At 42.4% G+C, this 13,413-nt stretch overlaps 1 protein-coding gene across 3 annotated transcripts in view; it reads left to right on the top strand.

Annotated features, from left to right (window-relative positions):
• LOC111975752 (FYVE and coiled-coil domain-containing protein 1) overlaps nucleotides 1-13,413 on the top strand; it is a 52,905-nt gene that overhangs the window by 32,164 nt on the left and 7,328 nt on the right. For all 3 annotated transcript variants that reach the window (XR_011481143.1, XM_024004314.1, XM_024004315.1), the window contains exon 15: nucleotides 10,915-11,007. Coding sequence is in view for 2 of the 3 variants with exons in the window: in XM_024004314.1 (XP_023860082.1) it covers nucleotides 10,915-11,007 (93 nt within the window). In the remaining variant the exon portion in view is untranslated. The remainder of the gene's footprint in view (nucleotides 1-10,914; nucleotides 11,008-13,413) is intronic.

Genomic DNA, 13,413 nt, shown 5'->3' with positions numbered 1-13,413 from the left:
CCTTTTTGGTGGGAAGTGGAGGGAAAGGGGGAGGTTTATATGGGTTGCGACCTGGGGAGACTCCTGGGAAATGTATATATTATTTTACATATTCTATGCTGGTTACTGAATACACATCTATTTACTTTTCAAGTTATCAGGGCTTTCTTGGGGTTTACAGGGCATGAATGAAAAAAGAAAATATACTACTTACAGTTGTTCTGATGTTATCAATAGGAAGTGGTAGACATTCCCATGTTCTAGGAAACTCATAAGAGTGATGGATGATATAAGCAAAATAGAAAACAACAACTTCAAGGTGGCTGCCTCCTCGACTGCTAGTAATGAAACAAAAGCAGTAAGGGACAGATCCCCCCCCCCCTCATAGAATGAACAAAAAATAATGTTTACGACTACAAATAGCAATAACTGTAGCGACCCTGTGTTTATGAACGTGGATATCGACTTTGTCACTTCAGCATGCTTTGGTGGCACAGTCGATGCCACACAGGGCTACGGGCCAGAAGGTTGACTAAAATATGTTTTGGGTCACAAACCCTAATAAAAAGCATGAGCTGGTGCACATCCAGAGAACATTATTTAGTGTAGAGGTGCTGACTAACGGTGAATAAACTGTAAGCTGTAAGTCGCACACTTCATATATATAACCTCCCAGTCATTTATTGGGTAAAAAAACACCACCGTTTCGGCATGACTGTGCCTTCTTCAGGGTCATTTCATGAATGCTTGAACTAGGTTATGTAGACAAACAGTACAATTAGTGCGACCAATGACAACAGTGAGGGTTGGGTGTGTCGTAATTGCTAGGTTGTGTCATGGTTCCTTCTGGCACCAGAGGGCGACAGAGAGGCCGTCCTAGAGACTTATTGGACTTATTCTTATTSTCTTATTTCATGATTGTGTCCCTGTTTTAAAAGAGGTGTGTTTTCTGTGGTCCTTTGCAGATCCTTGAATTGTTTATCGTGTGCGTTCCTTTCCTGAGTTTGAGACTTAGTGTTTGTTGTTCTTTCAAGTATACAGTGATCCTGCGGCTACCGTATATCAGTAAAGTATTATGTTTATCCTTAAGCACTGATTCCTCGTCTGGTCTCTTCTCTGCGCCTGGGTCCAACCTAACCACGTCACAGGTTGAGCAGAATGAATTGAGCAAAACTGTTAAGACAATAGCCCACAGTATATTGAATATATGATGCCATTGTTATCATTAGCATCAACATACATTACTGTTTCATTTCATTTCACCTATGGAATTACCTGGATTTCTGCATAAATTAGTGATAAAATTTGATTTGATCTTCATCAAAGTCACAACAATAGACAAGCACAGTCTGCTTAAACTAATAACACACAAACAAGTATACGTTTTCATGTCTTTATTGAACACACCGTGTAAATAAATTCTGTTGAGCTTCAATTGGCAGACAGATAGCCTTACATTCTCCTGCAAAATGTCTTGTTAAACTTGGGAATTCGTTTTTCCGTCGACGATAGAAAGCTGTCCAGGTCCTGAGGCAGCAAAGCAGCCCAAAACCATGATGCTCCCTCCACCATACTTTACAGTTGGGAGGAGGTTTTGATGTTGGTGTGRTGTGCATTTTTTTCTCCACACATATTGTTGTGTGTTCCTTCCAAACAACTCAACTGTAGTTTCTTCTGTCCACAGAATATTTTGCCAGTAGCGCTGTGGAACATCCAGGTGCACTTTTGCAAACTTCAAACGTGCAGCAATGCATTTTTTGGACAGCAGTGGCTTCTTCCGTGGTGTCCTCCCATGAACACCATTCTTGTTTAGTGTTTTACGTATCGTAGACTCATCAACAGAGATGTTAGTATGTTAGATTTCTGTAAGTCTTCAGCTGACACTCTAGGATTATTCTTAACCTCATTGAGCATTCTGCGCTGTGCTCTTGCAGTCATCTTTGCAGGACGGCCACACCTAGGGAGAGTAGCAACAGTGCTGAACTTTCCATTTATAGACAATTTGTCTTACCGTGGACTGATGAACATCAAGGCTTTTACAGATACTTTTGTAACCCTTTCCAGCTTCTTGTGAATAGCAAACTCACATTTTGTGAGTGTTTTTAATAGGGCTGGGCAGCCCTATCCAACATCTCTAATCTCTTCTCATTGATTGGACTCCAGGTTAGCTGACTCCTGACTCCAATTAGCTTTTGGAGAAGTCATTAGCCAAGGGGTTCTCATACTTTTCCCAACCTACACTGTGGATGTTTAAATTATCTATTCAATATAGACAAGAAAAAGACAATCATTTGTGTGTTATTAGTTTAAGCAGACTGTGTTTGTCTGTTGTTGTGAATTAGATGAAGATCAGATCAAATGTTATGACCAATTTATGCAGAAATCAAGATAATTCCAAAGGGTTCACATACATTTTCTTGCCACTATATTTAAGTATTTCCAATTTAGTTTTTTTCCCTAACGTGTAATCTTTTGGTTCAACCATAATGCATAATACGCGTCATCAACAGGGGCAACATATTGGGTGTACTCTGATAAGCTGTGGAAAGAAAACATTAATTTACAAGACCTGTTAACAGAAAATGTAATTGGTCATAAGAATGGCCTGAGATCAAAGTCAATATTCTTATATATAGCCTGCTCGCCTCCCTACCTCTGAGGAAGTACAGTTCCCGCTCAGCCCAGTCAAAACTGTTCGCTGCTCTGGCACCCCAATGGTGGAACAAACTCCCTCACGACGCCAGGTCAGCGGAGTCAATCACCACCTTCCGGAGACACCTGAAATCCCACCTCTTTAAGGAATACCTAGGATAGGATAAAGTAATCCTTCTAACCCCCCCCCCTTAAAAGAGTTAGATGCACTATTGTAAAGTGGTTGTTCCACTGGATATCATAAGGTGAATGCACCAATTTGTAAGTCGCTCTGGATAAGAGCGTCTGCTAAATGACTTAAATGTAATGTAAATGTAATATTCAGACCACTAGGGGTCAGTGTTTTTAAACAGGATATCCTGTAGACCTCCCTCTGTAGTAGTAGGATCTCGACGTTACCTCCTCTCCTTGGTCGAGCAACATGCTCAATGCCTGTGTATTTGAGGGAGGAGCTGGGATGGTTAGCTTCAACAAAGTGGGCTGCTACTGGATAGTCAGTGTTCTTACACCTGATTGAGCTGAGGTGTTCAGCTATGCGTTGTTTTAATTTTCTTTTCGTTTATCTTACATAGGTTTTCCCACATGTACAGGTGATGAGATAGATTACTCCCTTTGTCTTGCATGAGATGATACCCCTAGCAGGGATTTTTCGACCTGTGTGTGGATGTCTGAAGGATGTTTCTGTAGTGCTATTGCACTGGGCGCATGAGCCTCGTTTGTAGTTCCCATTTGGAATGGGTGTCAAGAGTGTCTGCGTGGGCTCAGGGGGAGGGTCAGATCTCACCAAGCTATCCCTAATATTGCGACCACACTTAGACCACCAGTGGGGGCTCCTTGAAGAGGTGTGCGGACACTTGTGTCTCCGAACACTTGGTGTACTTAGTGCAAAACACTGTTGCATTGTTTTTCTTCTTTGGTTTAGTTTTTAGCAATTCCTCTCTTGGTTTTTGAGATATTTTCATCATTGCAGTATTAAGAGTTTTGCCCTTGTAGCCTCTCATTTTGAATGTATCTGTCATTTTCTTAGCATTGCTGTCAAAATCTTACTGGTGGCCACAGATTAGTTTAACCCTGCATAACTGGCTATTTGACCATTCTTGAGGGGAAAGGGATGCATACTATCTACACGTAGCAGGGTATTGCGGTCTGTGGGCTTTGTGTATAAGTCTGTATGTAATGCATCATTCTCTTTGATGATCAATAAGTCCAGGTAAAAAAAAAAAATCTCTCATCAGTCTGCATGGGATATTTGAGATATTCAGAGCTCTCGTTTAGCAGAGTTTGGAATTCATTTAGTTCCTGCTGACTTCCTTCCCAGAGCACAAAGACATCATCTATGCATCTCTTCCATCGGATGATTTTAGAAAGTAGTGGGTGTGTTTCTGTTTTGTAAATGAGTGCTTCCTCAAATTGTCCCACGTGCAGGATCGCATAGTTGGGTGCAAAAGGGCTACTCCCCGAATTTGAAGGAAAAAGTCTGACTCAAAGATGAAGTAGTTATTGGATAATACCAGTTCAGCGAGTTGCAAGATGCAATCATTGGATGGAGAAAGGGTAGAGTCTCTCTGCTGAAGGAAGTGTTACAGTGCCCGTTTGTGATAGTGATAGAAGTTTGTGATAGAAGTCACCTTTAGATAGTTGTCGGCGACATTCATTCACATAGTCATATGTGTTTTGTATACAAATTCCTCCTCCTTTGTCACATTTTTTTATGATAATCGAAGGATCTGATTGTAAGTCCTTAAGAGCCATTCTCTCGTCTCGACTCAGGTGATCATCGGATTTGTGTTTGTTTGTCTTTCAGTAGGTGACCTACATCATTTTCAACAATCCTACAGAAGGTTTCTATGGATGCATTGCATTTGGGGGGAGGTATGAAGGAGCTTTTTGCTCTAAATGTGGTTCTCTCAGAGTTCTTAGATACCTCAATTTGGTTGAGGGCTCCATCTCCTGCTTGACTCACGGAAGGGCATGTAAGTCTATTGATTAACATTGTCGACCTACAGTGGCAAGAAAAAATATATGTGGACCCTTTGGAAATACCTGGATTTCTGCATAAATTGGTCATAAAATTTGAACTGATCTTCATCTAGGTCACAACAATAGTCAAACACAGTCTGCTTAAACTAATAACACACAACAATTATATGTTTTCATGTCTTTTTTGAACACACCGTGTAAACATTCACAGTGCAGGGTGGAAAAGTATGTGAACCCTTGGATTTATTAACTGGTTGACCCTCCTTTGGCAGCAATAACCTCCACCAAACCTTTTCTATAGTTGTGGATCAGACCTGCACAACGGTCAGGAGGAATTTTGGACCATTCCTCTTTACAAAACTGTTTCAGTTCAGCAATATTCTTGGGATGTCTGGTGTGAACGGCTCTCGAGGTCTTGCCTTCTTCTGAAACTCGGCAGTRTATTCTTGTTCTGAGAAATGAAGGTTATTCCATGCGAGAAATTGCCAAGAAACTGAGGATCTCGTACAACGCTGTGTACTACTCCCTTCACAGAACAGCGCAAACTGGCACTAACCAGAATAGAAAGAGGAGGTTGAGTGCACAACTGAGCAAGAGGACAAGTACATTAGAGTGTCTAGTTTGAGAAACAGACGCCTCACAAGTCCTCAACTGGCAGCTTCATTAAATAGTACCCGCAAAACACCAGTCTCAACGTCAACGGTGAAGAGGCGACTCCGGGATGCCGGCCTTCTAGGCAGAGTTACAAAGAAAAAGCCATATCTCAGACTGGCCAATAAATATAAAAGATTAAGATGGGAAAAAGAACACAGACACTGGAAGATTAGAAAAAAGTGTTATGGACAGACAAATCTAAGTTTGAGGTGTTCGGATCACAAAGAAGAACATTTGTGAGACCCAGAAAAAATTTAAAGATGCTGGAAGAGTGCTTGACGCCATCTGTCATCATGGTGGAGGCTATGTGATGGTCTGGGGGTGCTTTGGTGGTGGTAAAGTGGGTGATTTGTACAGGGTAAAAGGGATCTTGAAGAAGGAAGGCTATCACTCCATTTTGCAATGCCATGCCATACCCTGTGGACGGCACTTAATTGGAGCCAATTTCCCCCTACAACAGGACAATGACCCAAAGCACAGCTCCAAACTATGCAAGAACTATTTAGGGAAGAAACAGTCAACTGGTATTCTGTCGATAATGACGTGGCCAGCACAGTCACTGGATCTAAACCCTATTGAGCTGTTGTGGGAGCAGCTTGACCGTATGGTACGTAAGAAGTGCCCATCAAGCCAATTAAACTTGTGGGAGGTGCTTCAGGAAGCATGGGGTGAAATCTCTTCAGATTACCTCAACAAATTGACAACTAGAATGCCAAAGGTCTGCAAGGCTGTAATTGCTGCAAATGGAGGATTATTTGACGAAAGCAAAGTTTGAAGGACACAATTATTATTTCAATTAAACATCATTATTCATAACCTTGTCAACGTCTTGACTATATTTCCATGGAAAACATACATTGATTGTTTGAAGTGACCAGGATTGCACAATAAAGTCGGGGACTTATGTCCATGGTGGGCCCTATTTTCTACATATTACATATAGAATTACTTAGATGCAGACACATTACAGAGATAGAGACAAAAAAAGCTCAACCTCCAGATGAGTATGAGGGAGTTTAAGTACAATTCTTACAAGCTTGTTTGGCTGGTAGCTTATTCTTTAGATGTTTGGGGCTGCTGGTGAACCATGATGTGCAGGCGTAATCAAAGTGACAGTGGACTAGCACACTTGTCAGAGTCTTTAGGGTGTCCATAGCTAGGTTTCCATTCAATTTACTGGACATTTGAGAAATGTCATGGACATCCATATGCATTCAGATGCAACCTGGCACGGCCAGCGCTATCAATAAACAAGGGATGTTGGCAGAATAATAGTAGAGAGAATGATTTATTTCAGCTTTTATTTCTTTCATCACCAGTGGGTCAGAAGTTTTATATACACTCAATTAGTATTTGGTAGCATTGCCTTTAAATTGTTTAACTTGGGTCAAACGTTTCGGGTAGCCTTCCACAAGCTTCCCACAATAAGTTGGGAGAATTTTGGACCATTCCTCCTGACAGAGCTGGTGTAACCGAGTCAGGTTTGTAGGCCTCCTCTACACACTTTTTCAGTTCTGCCCACACATTTTCTATAGGATAGAGGTCAGGGCTTTGTGATGGCCACTCCAATACCTTGACTGTGTTGTCCTTAAGCCATTTTTCCACAATTTTGGAAATATGCTTGTGGTCATTGTCCATTTGGAAAACCCATTTGTGACCAAGCTTTAACTTCCTGGCTGATGTCTTGAAATGTTGCTTCAATATATCCACATACTTTTCCTGCCTCATGATGCCATCTATTTTGTGAAGTGCACCAGTCCCTCCTGCAGCAAAGCACCCCCACAACATGATGCTGCCACCCCTGTGCTTAACGGTTGGGATGTTGTTCTTCGACTTCCATGTGTAACCGATGTGAAATGGCTAGCTAGTTAGCGGAGTGCGTGCTAATAGCGTTTCAATCGGTGACGTCACTCACTCTGAGACCTTGAAATAGMTGTTCCCCTTGCTTTGCAAGAGCTGCGGCTTTTGTGGAGCGATGGGTATCGATGCTTCGTGGGTGTCAGTTGTTGATGTGTGCAGAGGGTCCCTGGTTCGAGCCCAGGTATGGGCGAGGAGAGGGACGGAAGCTATACTGTTACACAAGCATCCCCCTTTTTCCTCCAAACACAAAGATGGTTATTATGGCCAAACAGTTCCATTTTTGTTTCATCAGACCAGAGGACATTTCTCTAAAATGTACGATCTTTGTCCCCATGTGCAGTTGCAAACTGTAGTCTGGCTTTTTTATGGCGGTTTTGGAGCAGTGGCTTCTTCCTTGCTGAGTGGCCTTTCAGGTTAGGTCAATATAGGACTCATTTTACTGTAGATGTAGATACTTTTGTACCCGTTTCCTCCAGCATCTTCACAAGGTCCTTTGCTGTTCTGGAATTGATTTGCACTTTTCGCACCAAAGTACGTTCATCTCTAGGAGACAGAACGCATCTCCTTCCTGAGGTTTATCAAGGCTACGTGGTCCCATGGTGTTTATACATGCGTTTGTACAGATGAACGGGGTACCTTCAGGCGTTTGGAAATTGCTCCCAAGGATGAACCAGACTTGTGGAGGTCTGCAATTATTCTTCTGAGGTCTTGGCTGATTTCTTTTGATTTTCCCATGATGTCAAGCAAAGAGGCACTGAGTTTGAAGATAGGTCTTGAAATACATCCACAGGTACACCTCCAATTGACTCAAATTATGTCAATTAGCCTATCAGAAGCTTCTAAAGCCATGACATAATTTTCTGGAGTTTTTCAAGCTGTTTAAAGACACTAAGTTGACTGTGCATGTAAACTTCTGACCCACTGCAATTGTGATACAGTGAATTACAAGTGAAATAATCTGTCTGTAAACAATTGTTGGAAAAATGACTTGTGTCATGCACAAAGTAGATGTCCTAATCGACTTGCAGAATCTATAGTTTGTTAAGAAATGTGTGGAGTGGTTGAAAAACGAGTTTTAATGTATCCAACCTAAGTGTATGTAAACTTCCGACTTCAACTGTATATGATCAACCTCACTGGATCATCTTTGCTCCCACTTTAAGCAATGTCCAATCTCAAGCTAGAATTGGAGATACCAACTATGACCCTTTTTAAATATCTAGGCTTTGACATTATTCCCTCTTGATAAAATTTTGTAGAGGAACTACAAACAAGTCACTGCTGCAATTACAGACCTGAAAAACATGTATAATTTACCTGGTTCGTCGTTCTTTTTTATTTGCATTTACAAACCACTATTCACACTTACGGAGTCCCATGGGGTCAACCATTCCCCCCACTTACAAAATTGGTACTATAGGTAGCAAGAACACAAGTTGAGGCTTTGTATCCAATCTATATATWTTTTTTAAACTACTAGAAACCCTCCATAAACCAATGGGAATAATTACGGTATGCAACATAAGTCTTAGCCATCAACAAAATACAGACTAGAAAAGAGTCTGAAATTAAATCCCAATGTCCTCCCAAAAAAATGTATTATAAATGAATACACTATAAATTAATTCACAGATTCAATTTGACTCTGCAAAAACGCTGCCAATTTAACTCAGAATGATGACATTTGGCACACATGCTCAGGGATATGAGTCTAGCTAACCTATGGTTCAGTTTGGCTGCACGGGAGCGCTGTTGGACAGGGAAAATCATTCACGCACGCTTATTGGCTCATAGCGGCAATAATTGTTTGTGTTTGAAGATGTGCATCTATATTTGCTATATACCAACATTTTTGAAAGTAGTCAATGTCATTAAAAAAAATCCAAAACACATTGAAAGAGTATTGCTTGATCTGTTTGATTTTGAGTTTTGATAATTTGCAAGTGTGGTAAGGAGTACAGAAATAGCTCATCCAAGGGCAATATTTCCAATTTGGCCTGGTGGCAGTGGGCCCACAGCTTGAACCCCGGCATTGCTGCTTGCAGCTATATTTTATTTTTGATTTTGTTTGGTGTTTTGTCTTTTATGCATGTTTTTACTTCTACCTTATTTTGATTCTTTCTCTATGTACTTTTTGAATATTATTGCCTGTGTGATCTGAACCCCTCACAAGAAAAAAAAAACACAAAAAAGTTGGTCGCAAACAAAAGTTCGGTGTGACCTTCACACACTCTGCTGCCTTCCATTTGTGGACACCCGCTGCTGAAATGATTGTGATTGGAAGTCATAAGCAGACCAAGGAGAAATCCCGGAGTTAACAGTGGGAAAGAAAATGACCGTAAATGTAGGCATCCAGAGGTGTGATTTAACACGTCCAGCTTGGGGAGGGTGGTGAGTTTTTTTCCAGGTTTACTATACAATGTCTTCCATCCTAGCTAAATTTCCTCATCTGCTTGCATGCGCCTCCCCTATATCAAGGTGTTTTGGTACATCCGTTATGCACTCTGCTTTTCCGAGCGCTAACTATACCACACACGTCAATATAGTCTACCAGTCTGTCTAGCCTGCCCTCTATCCACCATTCATAGTGCCTGTAGTGGTAGGTGGATCATTTGTTCAGATTTGCAATATGCTAACTAGCAATCATACCACACATAATCATTCAAAGCTGGACCAATTTTCAATATAAGCGGAGATGCCATGGTGCGTCATTGCGTATGAAAGACCAGTGAAGACTTGAGACACGCAGCTCAAAAAGCTGCCCTATTGGTCTTGTTTGGGGACAATACAATTATCCTACATAGGCTAGCCTACAACACCACATTGTAATGAATAATTGCGTTATTGTTTTTAAGGGAGTTAAACATTCTACTGAAGGCTGTAAACTGCAACTGTCATTTGAGCAACGGCACAAAAGCCTTGTGATTTGAATATTTCATGCCATTCATTCCATTTGGACCAATTGTGGGTCTACTCTCGACAGGTCATAAGGTATAGAAAGACACAGTAGCAGCCCAGCCTGTCGTATAATAATGTGGCCAAATATGCTCCCAGCAGGCCTAGTTATTCAGGAACGCTTAACACCTGCTCTGCCTCCTCTCTGATCCGAGTGGCTAGTCCTCGTGTACCTAGAACCCAAAACGCTTCAATATAGCATAAATATTTGTCATTTAACTTTTAGAATGTATTTCCTTTTATGTGTGGCATAAACACAACCAGTCACAATGTTTTAATCTGATTAGGCTACTTCATAAATCTCCTGTAGGCAACCTGGGCGCGTTCGTCCGGAATATAATCCAGCATCCAAACTGTGCAGATTGATGGTGTTGAAATTGCAAACCGTGATGTTGAAGCGCCCAAAGTCGGTATGCTTTGCTTATTAGTTGTGGTGCATTGGCACAGAAACCTGATGGTGGATCATTTGTTGCAAATATTTGAAAATGTTTATATATAGCATCAAATTGGCAAACGTCTTCAAACACAGGGTCACTACAGTTATTGCTATTTGCACTGATGTAGTGGTYAAAGAATAAGTGGGCAAACTGATCGCCGGTCACAGTGAAAAAGTTACGTTCCCTATACATTTTTCCCTAAAAGGCAGATAAACTGTCATGCAGTTTTACCCTCCAATACGCCACCGGTTATTTGTGGTCGTAAACATTACGACCACAGTATGGTTTGGTTCGGCCCTAAAGTCTCAATTAGCCAATAGACACAGTAGATGTGTGGTTATGAGAAGCTATGTGGTAAATCAATACTGTCTTTTGTCATGTGACCCACGGCCTGCAGAGGCACAGGAGACACGACCCCAGATGGCTCAGAAGAGAATGTGCCCACTCTGCAGGACGCAGAGATCGCCCTTCTCAAGTCTGGAGAAGTCACGTGAGTCTAGAACTTTGTGCACGCACACACACACATACATACCCACACACACACGTTGCAGACCTTTCACTGAACGCGAATAACACATCAACAACTAACATTTCTGATGTCAATAATAGCACTACGATTCCAGCTTCCTCTGCCAGTACTTCCTTTTTCCATTACAGTCAATTTCAGGACTGGACTGAATCCCGGCCAAGACTGGCAGTGTATTGTGTGAGAGAACTCAAGTTGAAATCTCAGATAAATCAAATGACTACTCTTCCTCTGATATGTGAAGATGGAGCCGGAGGGGATGGCTGCCGTTTTATTGGCTCTTAACCAACCGTGTTATTTTGTTTGTTTTTCTSCGTTGTTCGTAACTTGTTTTGTACATAATGTTGCTGCTATCGTCTCTTCTGACCGAAAACAGCTTCTGGACATCAGAACAGCGATTACTCATCTAGAAGAGTTTTTATTTAATGAGTCGGATGGGAAGGATATACTCCAAACACCCGAACAGGCCCTCATCCCCGTCATTCACTGGAGAAGGAAACGGAGATTTCGCAGAAATAGAAAAGTGTTCCTTGTAAGGACCAGGCGACGAGTGGCTAATCTGCCTTTGCCCTCCGTACTGCAAGCTAACGTGCAATTGCTAGAAAATAAATGGGACGAACTGAAAGCATGTATATCCTACCAACGGGAAATTACAAACTGTAATATCTTATGTTTCACCGAGTCGTGGCTGAACGACGATATTAATAACATACAGCTGGTGGGTTATACACTATCGGCAGGATAGAACAGCAGGCTCTGTTAAGACACGGGGCGGGGGGCATATTTGTAAACAACAGCTGGTGCACGATATCTAAGGAAATCTTGAGATTTTACGTGCCTGATGTAGATCTGATGATAAGCTGTAGACCATACTATCTACCATACCAACACAGACCTGGCACTAAAACCAAACTCAATGAGCTGTATAKRYCCGTAAGCAAACAGGAAAACACTCATGCAGAGGCGGCGCTCCTAGTGGCCGGGGACTTTAATGCAGGGAAACTTAAATCAGTTTTACCAAATTTCTATCAGCATGTTAAATGTGCAACCAGAGGGGGAAAAAACTCTTGACCACTTTTACTCCACACACAGAGATGCATACAAAGCTCTACCTCGCCCTCCATTTGGCAAATCTGACCATATTTCTATCCTCCTGATTCCTGCTTACAAGCAAAAATTTAAGCAGGAAGCACCAGTGACTCAGTCTATAAAAAAGTGGTCAAATGAAGCAGATGCTAAGCTACAGGACTGTTTTTCTAGCACAGACTGGAATATGTTTCGGGATTCCTCCGATGGCATTGAGGAGTACACCACATCAGTCACTGGCTTCATCAATAAGTGCATCGATGACGTCGTCCCCACAGTGACCGTACGTACATACCCCAACCAGAAGCCATGGATTGCAGGCAGCATTCAAACTGAGCTAAAAGGTAGAGCTGCCGCTTTCAAGGAGCGGACTCTAACCCAGAAGCTTATAAGAAATCTCACTTTGCCCTCCGACGAACCTTCAAACAGGCAAAGCTTCAATACAGGACTAAGATCGACTCGTACTACACCGGCTCCGATGCTCGTCGGATGTGGCAGGGCTTGCAAACTATTACAGACTACAAAGGGAAGCACAGCCGGGAGCTGCCCAGTGACACGAGCCTACCAGACGAGCTAAATAACTTCTATGCTCGCTTCGAGGCAAGTAACACTGAAACATGCATGAGAGCATCAGCTGTTCCGGACGACTGTGTGATCACACTCTCCGCAGCCGATGTGAGTAAAACTTTAAACAGGTCAACATTCACAAGCGCAGGGCCTGACGGATTACCAGGACGTGTACTCTGAGCATGCGCTGACCAACTGGCAAGTGTCTTCACTGACATTTTCAATCTCTCCCTGTCTGAGTCTGTAATACCAACATGTTTCAAGCAGACCACCATAGTCCCTGTGCCCAAGAACACTAAGGTAACCTGCCTAAATGACTTCCGACCCGTAGCACTCACGTCTGTAGCCGTGAAGCGCTTTGAAAGGCTGGTCATGGCTCACAAACAACACATTATCCCAGAAACCTAGACCCACTCAATTTGCATACCACACCAACAGATCCACAGATGATGCAATCTCTATTGCACTCCACACTGCCCTTTCACACCTGGACAAAAGGAACACCTATATGAGAATGCTATTCATTGACTACAGCTCAGCGTTCAACACCATAGTGCCCTCAAAGCTCATCAATAAACACCTCCCTCTGCAACTGGATCCTGGACTTCCTGACGGGTTGCCCCCAGGTGGTAAGGGTAGGTAGCAACACATCCGCCATGCTGATCCTTATCACGGGGGCCCCTCAGGGGTGCGTGCTCAGTCCCCTCCTGTACTCCC

The sequence above is a fragment of the Salvelinus sp. IW2-2015 genome, linkage group LG16 (assembly GCF_002910315.2).
Source record: "Salvelinus sp. IW2-2015 linkage group LG16, ASM291031v2, whole genome shotgun sequence".
Taxonomy (NCBI): Eukaryota; Metazoa; Chordata; class Actinopteri; order Salmoniformes; family Salmonidae; genus Salvelinus; species Salvelinus sp. IW2-2015.
Note: the sequence above shows the minus strand (reverse complement) of the source record. Positions and strands in the feature narration are given on the sequence as shown.